The sequence below is a fragment of the Alligator mississippiensis genome, chromosome 3 (genome assembly GCF_030867095.1).
Source record: "Alligator mississippiensis isolate rAllMis1 chromosome 3, rAllMis1, whole genome shotgun sequence".
Classification (NCBI taxonomy): Eukaryota; Metazoa; Chordata; order Crocodylia; family Alligatoridae; genus Alligator; species Alligator mississippiensis.
In genome coordinates, this window is record NC_081826.1 from 163,831,771 (window position 1) to 163,846,246 (window position 14,476).

Below are 14,476 nucleotides of genomic sequence, written 5' to 3' on the forward strand. Positions count from 1 at the left end.
TGTCCCAACTCTTTAAGATAATTCCCACAGACATAAAACACTATCTGCAATAGTGTTTGCTGTTAAGGGATACAGTTCTTGCCTGTTGGATATAAGGGTTACTGTAGTTTCATAGTCCACTATGTATTTTCCACTCTCAAGATAAATATTGCATAGACTTAAGAGAAAAAGTCATTCTTTTCCTCACTGTATTATTCTAGGTCCTTCAAGTAGGGAGGATTTGTTCTTGAAGCATAGGGTATGTGTGTCACAACATCCAGCATATTTTCTAAAAGCAAGGGTGTCTTTGATCACATTAAAAAAACAAGGCCAAGCATTGAGGATCCTTACATTTTGGGTGCCCAATTTGAGTACATCTTGAATACATCTTGCCTGAGATTTTTAGAGGTATTGAGCATGGTCTACAATTGCTGCACTTGACTCACTCAGCACATCTCATAAGGTGTGTCTAGCTCAAGGTGTATTTAGTTCAGTGATTTTAAACAAAGGTGATGGGGCTTTTAAGGGCGCCATGGTATAATGGGGAGCCAGGGGCCCCTGTTACTTGCAGAGAGAAGCTTCAATAGGGATGTGCCCAGGTAAGGGGAAAATAGCCAATTCTGGGCTGGCTGCAGGAGAATAGGCAACCAGGGCCCATAGGCTGCAAGTAGCTATTGTGGGGCTGGCTGCCTAGCAGTAGGATAGCAGGGTAGCACCCTGGTTAGGCAGCAAGGGTGCTGCTGTGGTAGCCAGAAGAATAGCAGTAAGCTGCCCTGAAGGCTGAGGGACGCACCTGTGGCTGGTCTGGGGATCACCTGACCAGAAGGGGAGGAACCAGGGGATATAAACCCGGGCCCGTGGGGCAGAAGGTAGCGCAGTCCTGAATACACCAGGGAGAAGAGCTTATGCTAGATCAGGTTTGTGGGTTTTTTTATTCTAGTTTTATACTGGAGGAGCCTTGTGGCTGAAAAAGTTGGAAAGGAGATCACAGGTGTGCCTGAGGGGCAGGGGGACATAATGCAGGTGGCATGAGGCTGAGAGGGCCAGGGCTGGAGCCCAGAGCAGGCAATGCAGGAGCCTTAGGAGATAGAGAGAGGGGGACTTGTCTGAGTCCCAGATGGGCCAAGCTCAATATAAGAGAAGAATTGAGTACAGAGAGAGAGAGCACCTTGGGTGCTCAAGCTTCTGAGGGCAGCCTTCCCTCATTACCTTTAACAACAAGGTACAGCAGGAAAAAAAAGCAGGGTGAGACCCTGAGAGGCTGGAGCAGGAGCTAGATAGGATGAAGGCGGTCACAAAGCAGCATCGTGGCTGCCCTCAGGTGCCATACTGTTACACGTTAGTGTTACTCAATATTCTCAGTGTTGGGTGTGAAAACACCTACACATGATTTGCAAGATAAACCCAGAAAATTTCAAACGGGAATCCAGTGTCAAAAACTATCTGATCTCCCGTGGACTTTCTGAGTTCTTTGCAACAGAAGAATTGCTCTGTCATTTCTCTGTATTGAAAAAACGAATGAAAACTAAGAGCTGGCACTTTCTGAGGGGTGCCTTGAATCTAACAAGGGGTGCCTTGACTGTAAACGGGTTAGAAGCACTGCCCTAGTAGGACGCGTGTATGTAGATTTTTTGCAAAATAAGTGGCCACTGTTGATTCCATGGCCTGATTCTTTTTTTTTATTTTTTTTTTTAAGGAATTTCATCTTCCCCCCCCCCTCCCCCCCCCCCCAAGTAGTGATATATAACAGGGGCAACTAACCTGCAGCACAGGTGCCGTAAGTGACATGGCTAACAGAGATTGGGTAGGGGACAGGAAGCACAATGGTAGATAGGGCAAGGAGCAGAAAGCAGAGCATAAGACCAGGCGGGGAGCAGAAAGCAAGAAGCAGAAAACATAGCAGCAGATTAGGTAAGGGAAAGTAATTGGAGTGGCACTCAAGGGAAAGGAGGAGGGTGCTAATTTGTGGTACACTTGCCAAAAAGGTTGGTCCCCACTGATACAGAATATAAGTGGTCATAGGTAGTAATTGGAAGTCAACTCTGGGGAAAAACCAAAGGAATAAATGAGGTTAGACATGTGCAGTAGGCACATGTACCAACAGACACAAAACTACACTGTAGGTATTGCTGATAGTGCTACCTATACTTCAGGTTACCCAAAACTTTCCTTTGTAAAACATTTTTTGGGGTTTTTTTGAGTGCCTACAGTTTTGCAAGATTTTATGAGCTGAAATTTTCCAGGCTTGGTGTCACCCTCAGGCTGAAATTTTTTTGAACAGTTTCAGCAAAAATAGTTTGGACACTTCCAGGAATGAGCGAGAGAAGAAAAACTGATGTTTTTTGTTTCTGTTTTTAAAACAGTCATACAGCTGCTTCATTTAGAAGCTCTTGCACTTCCACAGTGTGGGGAAGGGACTTGAAATACAATGGAGGGGTCAGCAACCTGTGAGCCATAGACTGGATCTGGCCCACAGAGCCAAGGGGGGACTTCAATGGCATTCCAGCAGCTGGATGATTTACCCTGGCACTGCAGCCAGGCAACATGGAGCTTCATTTGACATCTTGCCAGGCACTGGAGAAGTGGGGGTGATGGCAGTGGCCAGGTCCTAGCACTGTCTCAGCTTGGACCCAAGCAGTCATTCCAGCCTGCCTTTACAAACAGTTGCCAACCACTGCAGTAGAGTATTGACCTGGTATAAAGGAATATGTATGTGCCTTTGGCGGTTTCCCTGACAATTTATTCAAAATCATCAGATAATAAATCTTTGAGGATTCTCAGTTCAGACATGCTCAGCAGAGATTTACTAAGAGTTTGGTGCTAAATTAACCAAAGATTCCATCCATGCTGGTCATGCTTTAGCACATAGCTGCAGGACTTTCCATGCAACTGCTCCTCTTCATTGTTATGGGACTGATCACCACAACTCGGAGCAGGGAGACAATCTGTCCTTTGCTATCAGTGCCCCCGGCACTGGTCCTAGCACTTTGGAGAAACGTGAATTGCTGGAATTCAGAGGGAATGGAAGCCAAACCTTCACATGTGAAAAGGCAGAGGGAGGAACTGGAGGAACAGTGGGAATAGAATAGAATAGTAGTGCTCAACCTCTGGTCCTGGAAGCCACAGTAATTCATCATCATCATTGTTTCCCCAGTCCAAATTTTACATGTGGTCTGCGCTCTCTCTTCTGCACAGGCCACTGCTGCTGATTTTGGTATTCCCAAATGTTGTGGGGTGCCTTGTGGTGCTATAGGGCATCTCAGAAGATGATCCATGGCTTGCTTCTGACAAATGCGTTGGTCGGTTGTATAGATGTTGTACGCACAGGGCGTACAATGTGAATTAAAAACAAGCGGGAATCTTATCGGGGGATAAGGCACAATGCCACATTTATTGAAAACATAAGACAAATAAAAGAAATGAAAAAAAACAACATAAAGATACTGTTTCCTCTTCATACACTGACACATACATATCCATTTATTCACATACATACAAAAGGAGATGGACAGGCAGTCCTGCAAATATCAAGATATTACCAGTTCTTAAGATGCTTGGGTTAGCTTGGCCAGCTAAGTTAACCATGAGAATAAAGCCAGGTCTTGTTGGACGCGTTCTGATGCTGATGCTGCTTCTGTGCAGGACAGACCCAAAGCCTCTTTGTTCTTGTCCATCTTTATAGTGATTGTTCCCCATACAAGTCTATGGGTCCTACTGCATCATCTCCTCACTCTCGAAATGATCCTCCTCTTTGATTACAATATTATGATTGACAGACTCTTCTGTCTCTGTAGTCTACAATTTTTTTTTATCTGTTGTCAGCAATTTTTTCAGCCATTGGAACAAAACCATTAGCTTGTATTTTGTAATTCTTAACTGTTGATCTTGGACATTGTTGTAACCTTTGGTTGTTAAATCGCAGAAGGCTATTTCTATCCTTCTAGCTACAGGTGCAAGACAGACTGTCTTAACATATGCATTTCCACATGTACTGTTTATTCTTTCATTACTTCTTTTCAAATATCCCAGACATACCACAGGCCTTGCATACACACCACTTCTCTGATACTATATTTAACCTACACAACCACAAAACAAAATGACTGTTACACTTACACTAAGCAATGTAAAAATCAAAATGGAGTCTCAACTAAGACTAAGTTACAGTTATTTGAGCAAACTAAAATGGATATTGGTTATAAAATAATAATAAAGAATATTATAAAGGCAATATCAAGAGTACATAAAGACAAATTAACTTTAGCTCAACATAGAGGCCCCGTGATCTCATAAGAGATTTGCATTGGCCAAGACCCACTGTCAGTCTGTTTAGGCTCCACCATGTGTGCCATTTGTAATTGGAGCCAGATGCTAACTCCTCGCTGGGGATAATTCCTTGCCAGCTCCATTCAACAGTTTATTGCCTCATTTCTCCCATTCATTTTGCCAGAGGGTAGTTCACAGCAATTAATACTACCCCCACCACCACATTTCCGGATCTGTGGGGAGACTTATGGGCTGGATGATGCAGTCCTGCACACTGGATCATGCTGGTACATGAAGTCGTACCTGCTGTCTGACTCTACATGCCAACTCCGTGCTAGATCTAGTTCATTGTTGGATTCCACCTGCAGGATCTGACCCATGGGTTAGCTCTGCACCCCTTATCCAGACCACAGAGGGATTGAGCAACACTGGATTAGAACAAGGAGCCACTGGCAACATTAGAGGAGATTAGACTGAAAAGCCAACAGTGGGAGCCCATGGGCTTTGTAATAGAGCTTTGGGAGGCAGGGTAGTGGGGAGAAATAGCTCAGTCGGAACAAGGTATAAGAGAATTGCCCTCAACGGTGTAAGGAGAATGATTCAAGGATCAATGAAGCTCACTAGCATTGTGACCTAAGCATGGGGGTAAAGATTAGGACTTGGACAAGACCTGACTGGGAGACTTGGACTTGAAGGGCGGGTTAGAGGCAGGACTGGGAGCAGGGCAGGCTGGTTTGGCTCTATAGAAACTCAAGGGAACTGAAGATTCCTGAATATAGGCATGCCTTTGCCAGTGGCATGTATGTCTGAAACTTGGTGGTTTCCAGCCACTCTTTTGTCCTGGTACACCAAGTGGGTGACAGCCTACTACTGCTGCCAGTTCTCTGTCAGCTAATGTGAAAGTCGTCTATACCAGCATTTCTCAAGCCATGGGTTGTGACCCAAAAATGGGTCGCAAGAATATATGAAAGGGTCGTTAACAAACTTTAAAAATAGATTGTCCTTTAAAGGAGAAAAACGTGGGAAACGGTGGCTTTTCTCTTGCAGACTGTCAGTGTTCCAGCCCTCATGGAGCTGCTTGGGGCCTCCATGCCCAACACACTGCGGGGGCTGGGGCCTGGAGGAAGGGGCAGAGGGTTGGGAGTGGGGAGCACTGAGTCAGGATTGGCCATTGATGTTTACAAACGGGTCCTGGCAAAAAACAAAAGGTTTAGAACCATTGGTCTATATGAGTATTTGAAGTCTCCCTGCTGATGAGCTAGTTGTGTGATGATGAATACACATTCTTTCTCTCTCGCTCTCTTTCTGCATTAAAATGTTGCAAGTCAAGCCCTCAAAAATGAGGAAATGCCAGAATTAAGACTGCATCTGTGATCCCCATTGTGGGTATACATTGTGGTGTGGTCTTTAATTACATAATGATATACTTCCATTTCTGATTGCTTGGCTTTGCAACCTTGACACTCCTTTAATGTAGCACTTCAGTATGTAAGAAGTATGAGCAATCTGTGGGCTCCGTTTTCCTTCCCCTCTGAAGTATCCTCCTGGAGAGCCACCACTTTAGTGACTCTTTGTATGTGCTGTATTATTATAGTTGCAAACTATTGTGCTGTAGTCTGAATGCACAACTGTGTATTGTTCCCCTCTAGTCCCCTGAGCTATGTCCTTTTCTCTGGCCAAATCAGTTTAGTTTTTCAGCTTCCAGTGTGAAACTCTTTGACCTCTGCTGAAATCCCTGTGCTCCCCCTACCCCTGTTTTTCTAGAGTTCCTCATTAAGGACATGCTGCAGTACAGCCCTCTCCCTCCTCTACTGCATTCATGCAGGTTCTGATTACTATGCATGCTACTGATGTCAACTCCTGTTGTGACCCAGCACTCCATAGGAGGAGCAAATGAGCTGAGATGTCAAGCCAAAAAATTATAGCCATGAGAGCTATCCCTGCACTCAGCTGCTTTCAGAGCACATACATGGCTTGTGTGACAGCAACAGCACACAGAAGCAGCAATGAAATGCAGTTAGCTGTACAGCTGGAAGACAAGCAGGCAGGCACTGGTCCAGTGCCTAAAATGATCCTACCGTGAGCCAGTCTGCAGTGCCTCCAGAAGTGCTTGACTACTACACAGGAACACAGCTTTCTTTGCAGATACTCTGTGGCGTGTAACTCAGTTTCCCTTGGTGACTGCAGTGTGTATTTTCTCTCTTTCCCTGTGTCCTTTTCTCCAGGATGGCGGAGGCAGAATTGCACAAGGAAAGGCTGCAAGCCATAGCAGTAAGTCAGCTTCATTTTACTTGCTCTTTTGTCTGTGAATGGGAAGCTGTGAGTTACTGAAGGGTCCAGGAATTCCAGCACAGTAGCTGGGCAGTATTTAGGCAGCATGGCTTTAGAGAAGTTTTGCATAGAGGTTTTTTGTTGGTTTTTTTCCCCCTCTTCAGGAAACTAATGGTTAAAGATGTTCTATGTGATTTTTGCCAGTAATGAGAGTTCTGATGGGAGTGTGTTTAGCTGACGTGTGAAAAATGTGAGTGCAGGATGGCACATGATTAAAAAGGAGAAATACCTGGGGAGGGGGAGATGGGAGCTCATCAGCATTCTGCTAAAAAGGTATTAAGGTACCATGCGAGCTTTAGCTAAACAGATTAAGAAGTTAAACAAGAAGGATCAACCTTAGGGTGGCTTTTTGTATAAAGAAAATCTTTCTTATTTTGCTTTAAAAAAAAAAAAAATCAAAACAGTGGGTTATCACTAATCACCAGACTAGCTGATTTGCCAGTTTGAGACAGCAACCTCCATTGCTTATCTTAATACCACCCAATGCTTTGAGCCAAATCTTCAGATGATATACATCCATTGAAGGAATCGGGGTGGGGCAGGGGGTAAAAAAGTGTTGCATTTTGATCGGCATTCATCAAAACTTTATTTTTTTCCCCCCTGTGTTTAAAACCTGACATATACAAAGCTAGAATCTCAGCTGATGCAAATGGCAGGGCTCCTTTTGACTTCAATGGAGCTATGGCCAATGAGACCAGTGAAAGGATCTGATACAAGTCTTTCAAAAATGTAGCTGTGCTGCCAATAGAAAATAGAACTGCTCTTTAATTAGGAGTGCAAGTGACATCAGAATCCCCACATTGCTACAAGCATTGTTTATTCACTGAACCCACATAGGTTTGTCCTTGTTCCTTATGACATTCAGTTTTTGGGGTTGTTTTTTTTCACCTGGTTGACAAGCTAACACCGCAAAGCCTTGTAGTCAGACAGCACAATATGTGCAAGTGACTGTGTGTCTCAGGTCTGAAGTGAAAAGTCAGAAAAAATGCCAAAGCCTGCTTGGATTTTGGGAGTCCCTTCCAGAGTGTTGTCAATGATCAACAGATGTTGTGTTTTACTACAGCTGCCACAGATGGATTATATATTTCCTTTGTAGGCGGGGCAAGAGAATGGCTGCTGCTTCTGCTATACTAAGTTGTTTTTCTTAGGTCTATTAATCTACTAATATGTCCATACATACTTAAAATAACTGGACATAAACTTTTGTCTTTTAAAAGTTTTCCTGGAAAAGATCATGTGTGGGGAAAAGGTTATTATGGTTTAAAGGTAAACAGCTGAAATGTTTTTAAAACACTGGTCCAAAGTTTCCAACAGGTATAAACATTAAGAATTCCCCCGCCCAAAGTGCAAGCAGTAGTGCCTGAAGCCATTAAAGAACTAATCCTTCCTAGCAAATTTGGCTTTGAGGCTTTGGATCCTGAATGTGAAGGGTGAATGTTGCATACCCACAAAAGATATAGCGGTCATGTGTGAGGATTTTGAAAATGACTTTATCTTCATATAAAAAACTGTAGAATATAATTCTGATGCCTCATTCAGACCCTGAATAACTAATGGTAAACCAAATTTCTGTGCTCTGAATATATTCTGTATTGCAAGAGCGAGCTGAAGAATGGCACTATCTCAACAAACTTTTCCATTGTCTGGCACTTGTCATAGTTATTCATAATCAGGAAACCAGAGGGGATGCAAAAATCATTACCCTATATTTTTTTTTCATTACCCACTGGCATAAATAACTCTCACATGTGAAGAATAGTAGGCAACTTGGATCCTTATATTCTGTACAGGCTACATCACAGATTGTGCTGAGTGCTGCTGTTAAGGATTAACATAACCTGTGAATTACAAAGGTTTGAAATAATTCAACTTGAACCTCAAAAAAATACTCAATTTCTGTCTTGTTTGAGTTCATATTGTATCACACACTAAAAGTTGCTCAAAGGATCTTCATATCAGTACAATTATCCATACAAACTTTTGGGGAACATTTGTTCCTCTATTTAAATATTTTAAACGTAATCATGGTTGGCTATTCTCAAATGTTAGATTGATTCACCAGGATAGGTTAATGGTGTGAAATGCAAGGTATTCCTCCTGTGTCTCCTGTCTGAAAGTATCCTATATAATTAGCAGGCTCAGCAAAACTTAAATCGTTTCTCAGAAAAAGAGAGGAGGCATTGCAGTTAAGGTCCATCTGGAAAAGTCAGGGAAAAATATTAGTCATTTCCAGTGTCTGACTCAAGCAAGCAAAGATCTATTAATCCACCTTATAATTTAGGCTGGTTGAATGGAGCAAGAAAGTAAACAATCCAGCTTTGCACAGTTATTTAGTTTTCTAACTAAGTTCACTTGGTCGCTTGTATTTTCTTATGCAGACATTTCCAGTAAAGGTCAGGTGTATCATATTAAAAGAAAGCAATGGTCATATTTGCAGTTGTGGAGAATTCCTGCCAGAAGTGTGAGAGGGCTTCTGTCAGTCAAACTGTTGTGGTTTTAAAATTACAATCAACTTCTTAAAAATGGGTGTCTGTGGTGCCAGTCCTGTGCAGACTCCAGTCCTGCACAGGGCCAGGAATGCCACTAGGAGAGGAAAGCTGGTCCAATTGTTAGGGTACTAGCCTAGGATATAGACAATCTTTGTTTCGGTTCCTTTTTTTGCCACAGCCATTCTGTGAGATCCTGGGCAGGTCATGCAGACCCAGATCCTCAAAGGGATTTAGGTACTTAAATCCCATTGATTTCTTATTTTAATAGAAATTAGTTGTTTAAATCTTCTGCTTCGGGTCAGACCAGTTGCCATATTTGAGGTCAGGAAGAAATGTGGTCAGATTAGTATGGACTGTGAGGTTTTTGCTTTCCTCCATAGCAGAGATCATGGTCCTCTACCTGTGATCTCTTAAGTGTATATTAACAACCTTTTACAGAAGCAGGATGTTGACTGCCATGGTTCTCCTGCTTTACCTGTGGTAGGTTAGGGTGTAATGACTTGTGGTGGTCAGGGTTGATGGTAGTTTTATGAATAGTTAGATTATGGATTTGTATAGGATGGCTTTGATAGGGATGATCCTGCTGCGGGCAGAGGGCTGGACTAGATGACATCTGGAGGTCTCTTCCAGCCTGGTTTCTCTATGATTCTATGAACTGGGCCTTAGGCGTTTTGTAAAATGCGGGTAACAGCACTTCCTTACTTCACAGGACTGTGAGAACAAATGATTTAGAGATTCTGAGCTGCTCAGGTACCATGATAATAGGGGTCATATAAGTACCAAAGACAAATATACCATTACAAACAGGGCATGTGTAACGCTGTTGGGCACAGAATTAAAATATTCTGATTGATGGAAAAGCTACTGCTTTTTAAAAATTGTTTTGGAAGTCTTATAATACATTTGTTTTCTTGTGAGGTCCATCCTATTAACCTGAGCTACTAAAAGCACTCTGGTTGTATAGTCAGGGGAATAAATAAAATAGTGAGAAAATATTTCTAAGAGAGCTTCTCTGCAAAATATTGTTTGTGGCATGGGCAGAACACATGATGGTATGAAGCAAAGGCTACTGTTCTTAACACTTCTCTGTCCAGCTTGTGTCCTATTTTGCAACTTCTGAGTCATGTGCTTACCCCAAACTGTTGCTAAGAGCTTCCACCATGCTAAGCCACCATGTCATCCTATAGAAACCTGTATTTTGAACCCTTTCTTAAGTGGCAACTCAAGAGAATGACAGAAATCAGTGACTTAATTTAAGCTGTCTTCTAACTCAACTGGGGCAAAAGTGCATGCAGCTGTGGGGTATGGAGAGACTTTGCAGAAGCTGCATGAACCAAGAGGCTGGCAGGGTGACTATCTACTTGTACAAATCTTTTCTAAGTTGATATTCTTCGGCAACTTTAAGGCTTTCTCTCTGGTGTTGATCCAGAACTAACCATTGCCAATTTTTGACAATGAGTCAGTTCCATTTCTGTGCCATGAAGAGGAGGGGTAAAATTTAGATAAAAGAAGGAAATATTTTTGTGGCATGTTTTAAAAAAAAAAATCATCTACTGTAAGCAGCTCAGGAGTTTGGAATGTTAATAGTCCCAGAGGAGGTGGGTTTACTAGGCAGAGAACAGGTGAGGCTAGTACTTTATCACATGGCAGAGAAATGAATCACCCAGTGCTGCAGTTTATTATGGAGTTCCACTATCTCTGTCCTATCACCATCATTTACACTTATACGTATATACTTATATATATGTTTTTACATACTGTGCATGAAAGTAGATGTAGGTATTCCTAGAAAAAAGATTAAAATGAAAATGTTTTCTTTTTCCCTTTCACCCCATTGCAGTGGGTTAGCAGCCTAACTTCTTGAAGGCTGTATATATAACCTGTACTCTGTGTGAAATGTATATAACCAGAACCCTCACCTGCAGCAGGTATCTGGGGTGGAAAGGTATACGTTAAAAAGCAGCTCCTTGTACCCTGGGGATTTGAACTCTGTGTTGAGACTCAGGATAAGTGGGAAAAGGAAGAGGAAATGCATTGGGTACATAAGGTTATGGGTCTTGGTGACCCATCTGAGGAAGTTGCAAAATGGAAAATCAAAAATTGCAAAAATTGCAAAATGGTCAGATGGAAAATCTTTGGCAAATCTCTTGCTGTCTGAAGTACAAGCAACTCCGCATGCTCCCTTCATCCTGCTTTAAAGAAAAAAGAAGGAGCAAAGTTCCTTCTTGGGTGCCTCAGATGAGTTTGTGGCTGGCAAATTGTATAGAGGACAGGAAAAGAGGATTCTCTATTTTGTATCCAGGGTCAGGGTCTTGGACTTCGATAGAAAGAGTACAGAGGAGGTTACAAACCAGAAACGATTGCACCTGCAGATCATTACATGGAAAGAGACTGAATTGGGAGGTAGGAGTTGAACATCAAGGGTAAGATGCAGAATACAGGGCCACAGGGTCACATAGTTGCTGTGGAGGAAAAAGCAGCAGCACAAATTTGTGCAGCTACTTTTTGCCACAGTTCATACTCTGCATGTGGGGTTAGCGCAGGGAAAAATGCTCTGGGTGGGAGAAGGGAGGCTGGGGGCAGAACCTGGACTGGCACCAGCAGCCTTACTTGGGGACCTCCCAGGGCTCCAGCAACAGTGATCCAGGTGTACAGAGCCTGACTAGCAGCTGGAGTGTGTCTCTGGCCAGCCAGGCTCCAGTTTCAGGCAGTACATGCTGCCACCATGTGAGCTGCCCATGGCACTAGTTTTGTATAAAAAACTCACCATGCTGCAAATTCAGCATGGCAAATGCCTGCAAGTGCAGTTCATGCAGTTTGAAGTGCCGCAGACAGGTCTGCAGTGCACAAACTGCAAATGCATGTTCGTGGGGATATATCCTTGCAGTCTCTATAGCTGTGCAAGGCAGTGAGTGAGGAGAGGATTTGATTCTAGGTTCATTGCAGTGGCCATTTTCCTGTAACTATTTACAGGGTCAGAAAGAGGTAGTTTAGTTGTATTAGTGTCAAGTCAGGCAGAAGGTAGGGTAGAGGTGCTCCTTATAGACTAACTAAATCAAAGATGCAAAGGCTTTCATGAGCTAGGGCTCACTTCATCAGATGCTAACATCTCTGATTTAGTTAATCTATCAGCTGCACCTCTTCAGCATCTTGCAGGTACAATGCAGAGAAGGTGATTTGTGAGGTGTCTCATTGAAACTGGATAAATGTGGTCAAGGTAAGAAGGGGTCTGACCTATAGATGGATGGTAAAATGGCAATAAAATTAAATTGTACTGGAATTACCTGCATTTCTAGCATTTGAAAATGTTTTTGCTTTCTTAAAAATAGCAATAACATCTCTATCAATAATTCTTATGCAAAATAAAATAATAATGTTTAGATTTGGGGGTGAATGCAAGGTAATAAGTGGTTTACAAAAAGAGAGAGCACGCGTGCATGTGGATGTGTGGTTGCACTTTTGTAAATACTTCTGTGCCTAGGTAACATTAGGCATGATTAGTCTAATTGAATTAAATGGATTTATGTTTTGAGGGTGGAGTTGTAAGCAGGAACAGTTTTTCTGATGCCTTTTTTAATTGTTCTGTGGAACTTAATTGAAAATAGTATTCCTGTTATAGAATGTTGCTGAATACTTAAAAAAAAAAAAAAAAACCCTAGGGAACGGTTAACGTTTTCTGCTAAATTCTGTTTATTTTTTAGTAATATCTTTAGAACTCTCTTACATCTCTAGAAACTATATAACTATTGGACTTTTTTGTAAACGTCTGCATTATTTGAAAAGGGAGGTATTTTCTTGACCCTTTTGTAACCCTTTTGTATGTGTGGCCATATATTACTGTCACAGGGCACCTTAGTGCCTGCTCCTAGAGAGGAGAAACTGCCAGGAAGAGAACCCTGGCAGAGCCCATTGAGCGCAGCTGCGGGTTGCCGGAGCAACTAAGGGGAGCCAGCTGGCCAGAAGGGGGCAGGGCCTGGCCTTTGTAAAGCCCAGGGCTGAAGCCAGGCTAGCAGTTCTCTGCCAGCAGCCTGGGAGGCAGGAGCTCTGGGAGTGAGGATGTGGAAAGGAGCCTAGCAGCAAGTACCATGGTCATATGGAGCAATGTTGTTATGGCCATAGGGCTTCGGGTTTGAGTTATAGCCAGACGGCTTGAGCTTGCATTTGTGTTACAGCCTAGGGGCTTGTGGGTTTGCTTTGACGTTGTGATATTACACCCGGAGGCTTGGGTGAGGCTGTAGGGGTTGGAGGAGGCCTCAATCATAGGGACCCCAGAGAGTGTGGGGTGCCCTAGCGCCAAGAGGGTGCATTAATTTCACAGCGCCAGTGAAGGCGCAGCTTGCACGCCAGTGCGGGAACAACTGGCGGCAAGGAGCGCAGCCAGTGGGTCACGGGCGCAACCAGTAGGTTGCAGACGGGGGATGTAGACCCCGGATCGCATGCGGGGTACATAGACCCCAGCCCCAGAGCGAGGGGCAATTTCATTGAGAAGCCCAGGGTGGGCATGGCGAGCCCCAAAGAGAGGGAGTGCCACGTTGTATTATTGAGAAGCCCCGTGGGGGCACGGCGAGCCCCAAAGAGGGGGAGCGCCATTACTGAGGAGCCCTGGAGTGGGGCCATTACTGAGGAGCCCGAGGTGGGCATGCCCTAGAGCGGGGCCATATTGAGGAGCCTGAGATGGGCATAGCGAGCCCGGCCGCAGGCTAGTGCGGCAACACCCCTCAGACCGAGGCAGGGCGCTGTGGTTGCCCCAAGAAGACAGGGAGTAGCAGCGCGGTGAGCTGGGGTCAGAGAGGGTACCCGTGCGGTTGGCCGGAAGGGCCGGGGCCCGCTAGGGAGTCCCTGAGCGGGACCGCACCATCAGGAGAGTCCCAGTGAGAGGCTGGGTGCGAGAGAGAGAGCCCAGAGTGGGCTACACTTTCGAGGAGGCCCGGGAAGCGGGCGTACAGACCTAACAATGTCCATTACATCTGCGAGGCTTGGGGCGTGGTATTAGGGGCTGGTAGGAGCCACGCATAGCCCATAAGGCTAAGGTGTCCGGGGAACACCCACTGCATCGGGAGACCCCCAGGGGGTCCGGAAGAACCGCGGGGACAGAGGTCCCAAGTAGCCGTGCCCAGGGAGTCATAGGCAGCCTCCCTATTACATTTTCCAACAAGACGTGGCGGGCGAGAATTGGAGGGTGCCTTGGGCCGGCGTGACACGGAGCGAGGGACCTCGAGGAGATCACGGCCCTCCAAGAGGACCCCGCCGTGACAATTACATTATAGAATGGTATATTGTGAGATTTGGAAACCCTATAGAATAGACTTGATGGTGACACACACCTTTAGGAGGCATCAAATGTGGTTCCTGAGATCATATCTGAGAAACCACTAAGTTTCAGTCTAGCATTGGGAATCCCTGGCACAAAT

The 14,476-nt window shown here is 44.3% G+C and overlaps 1 protein-coding gene across 3 annotated transcripts in view; it reads left to right on the forward strand.

The window, feature by feature from the left end:
• Window positions 1-6,142: 6,142 nt before the first annotated feature.
• Window positions 6,143-14,476, forward strand: part of PALM2AKAP2 (PALM2 and AKAP2 fusion) — a 469,405-nt gene continuing 461,071 nt past the window's right edge. The window contains exon 1 of one of the 3 annotated variants that reach the window (XM_014596351.3): window positions 6,143-6,516. In XM_014596351.3, the coding sequence (XP_014451837.2) occupies window positions 6,472-6,516 (45 nt within the window). In that variant the 5' untranslated portion in view covers window positions 6,143-6,471. The remainder of the gene's footprint in view (window positions 6,517-14,476) is intronic. The other 2 variants (XM_059724612.1, XM_019490693.2) reach the window with 2 other exon arrangements.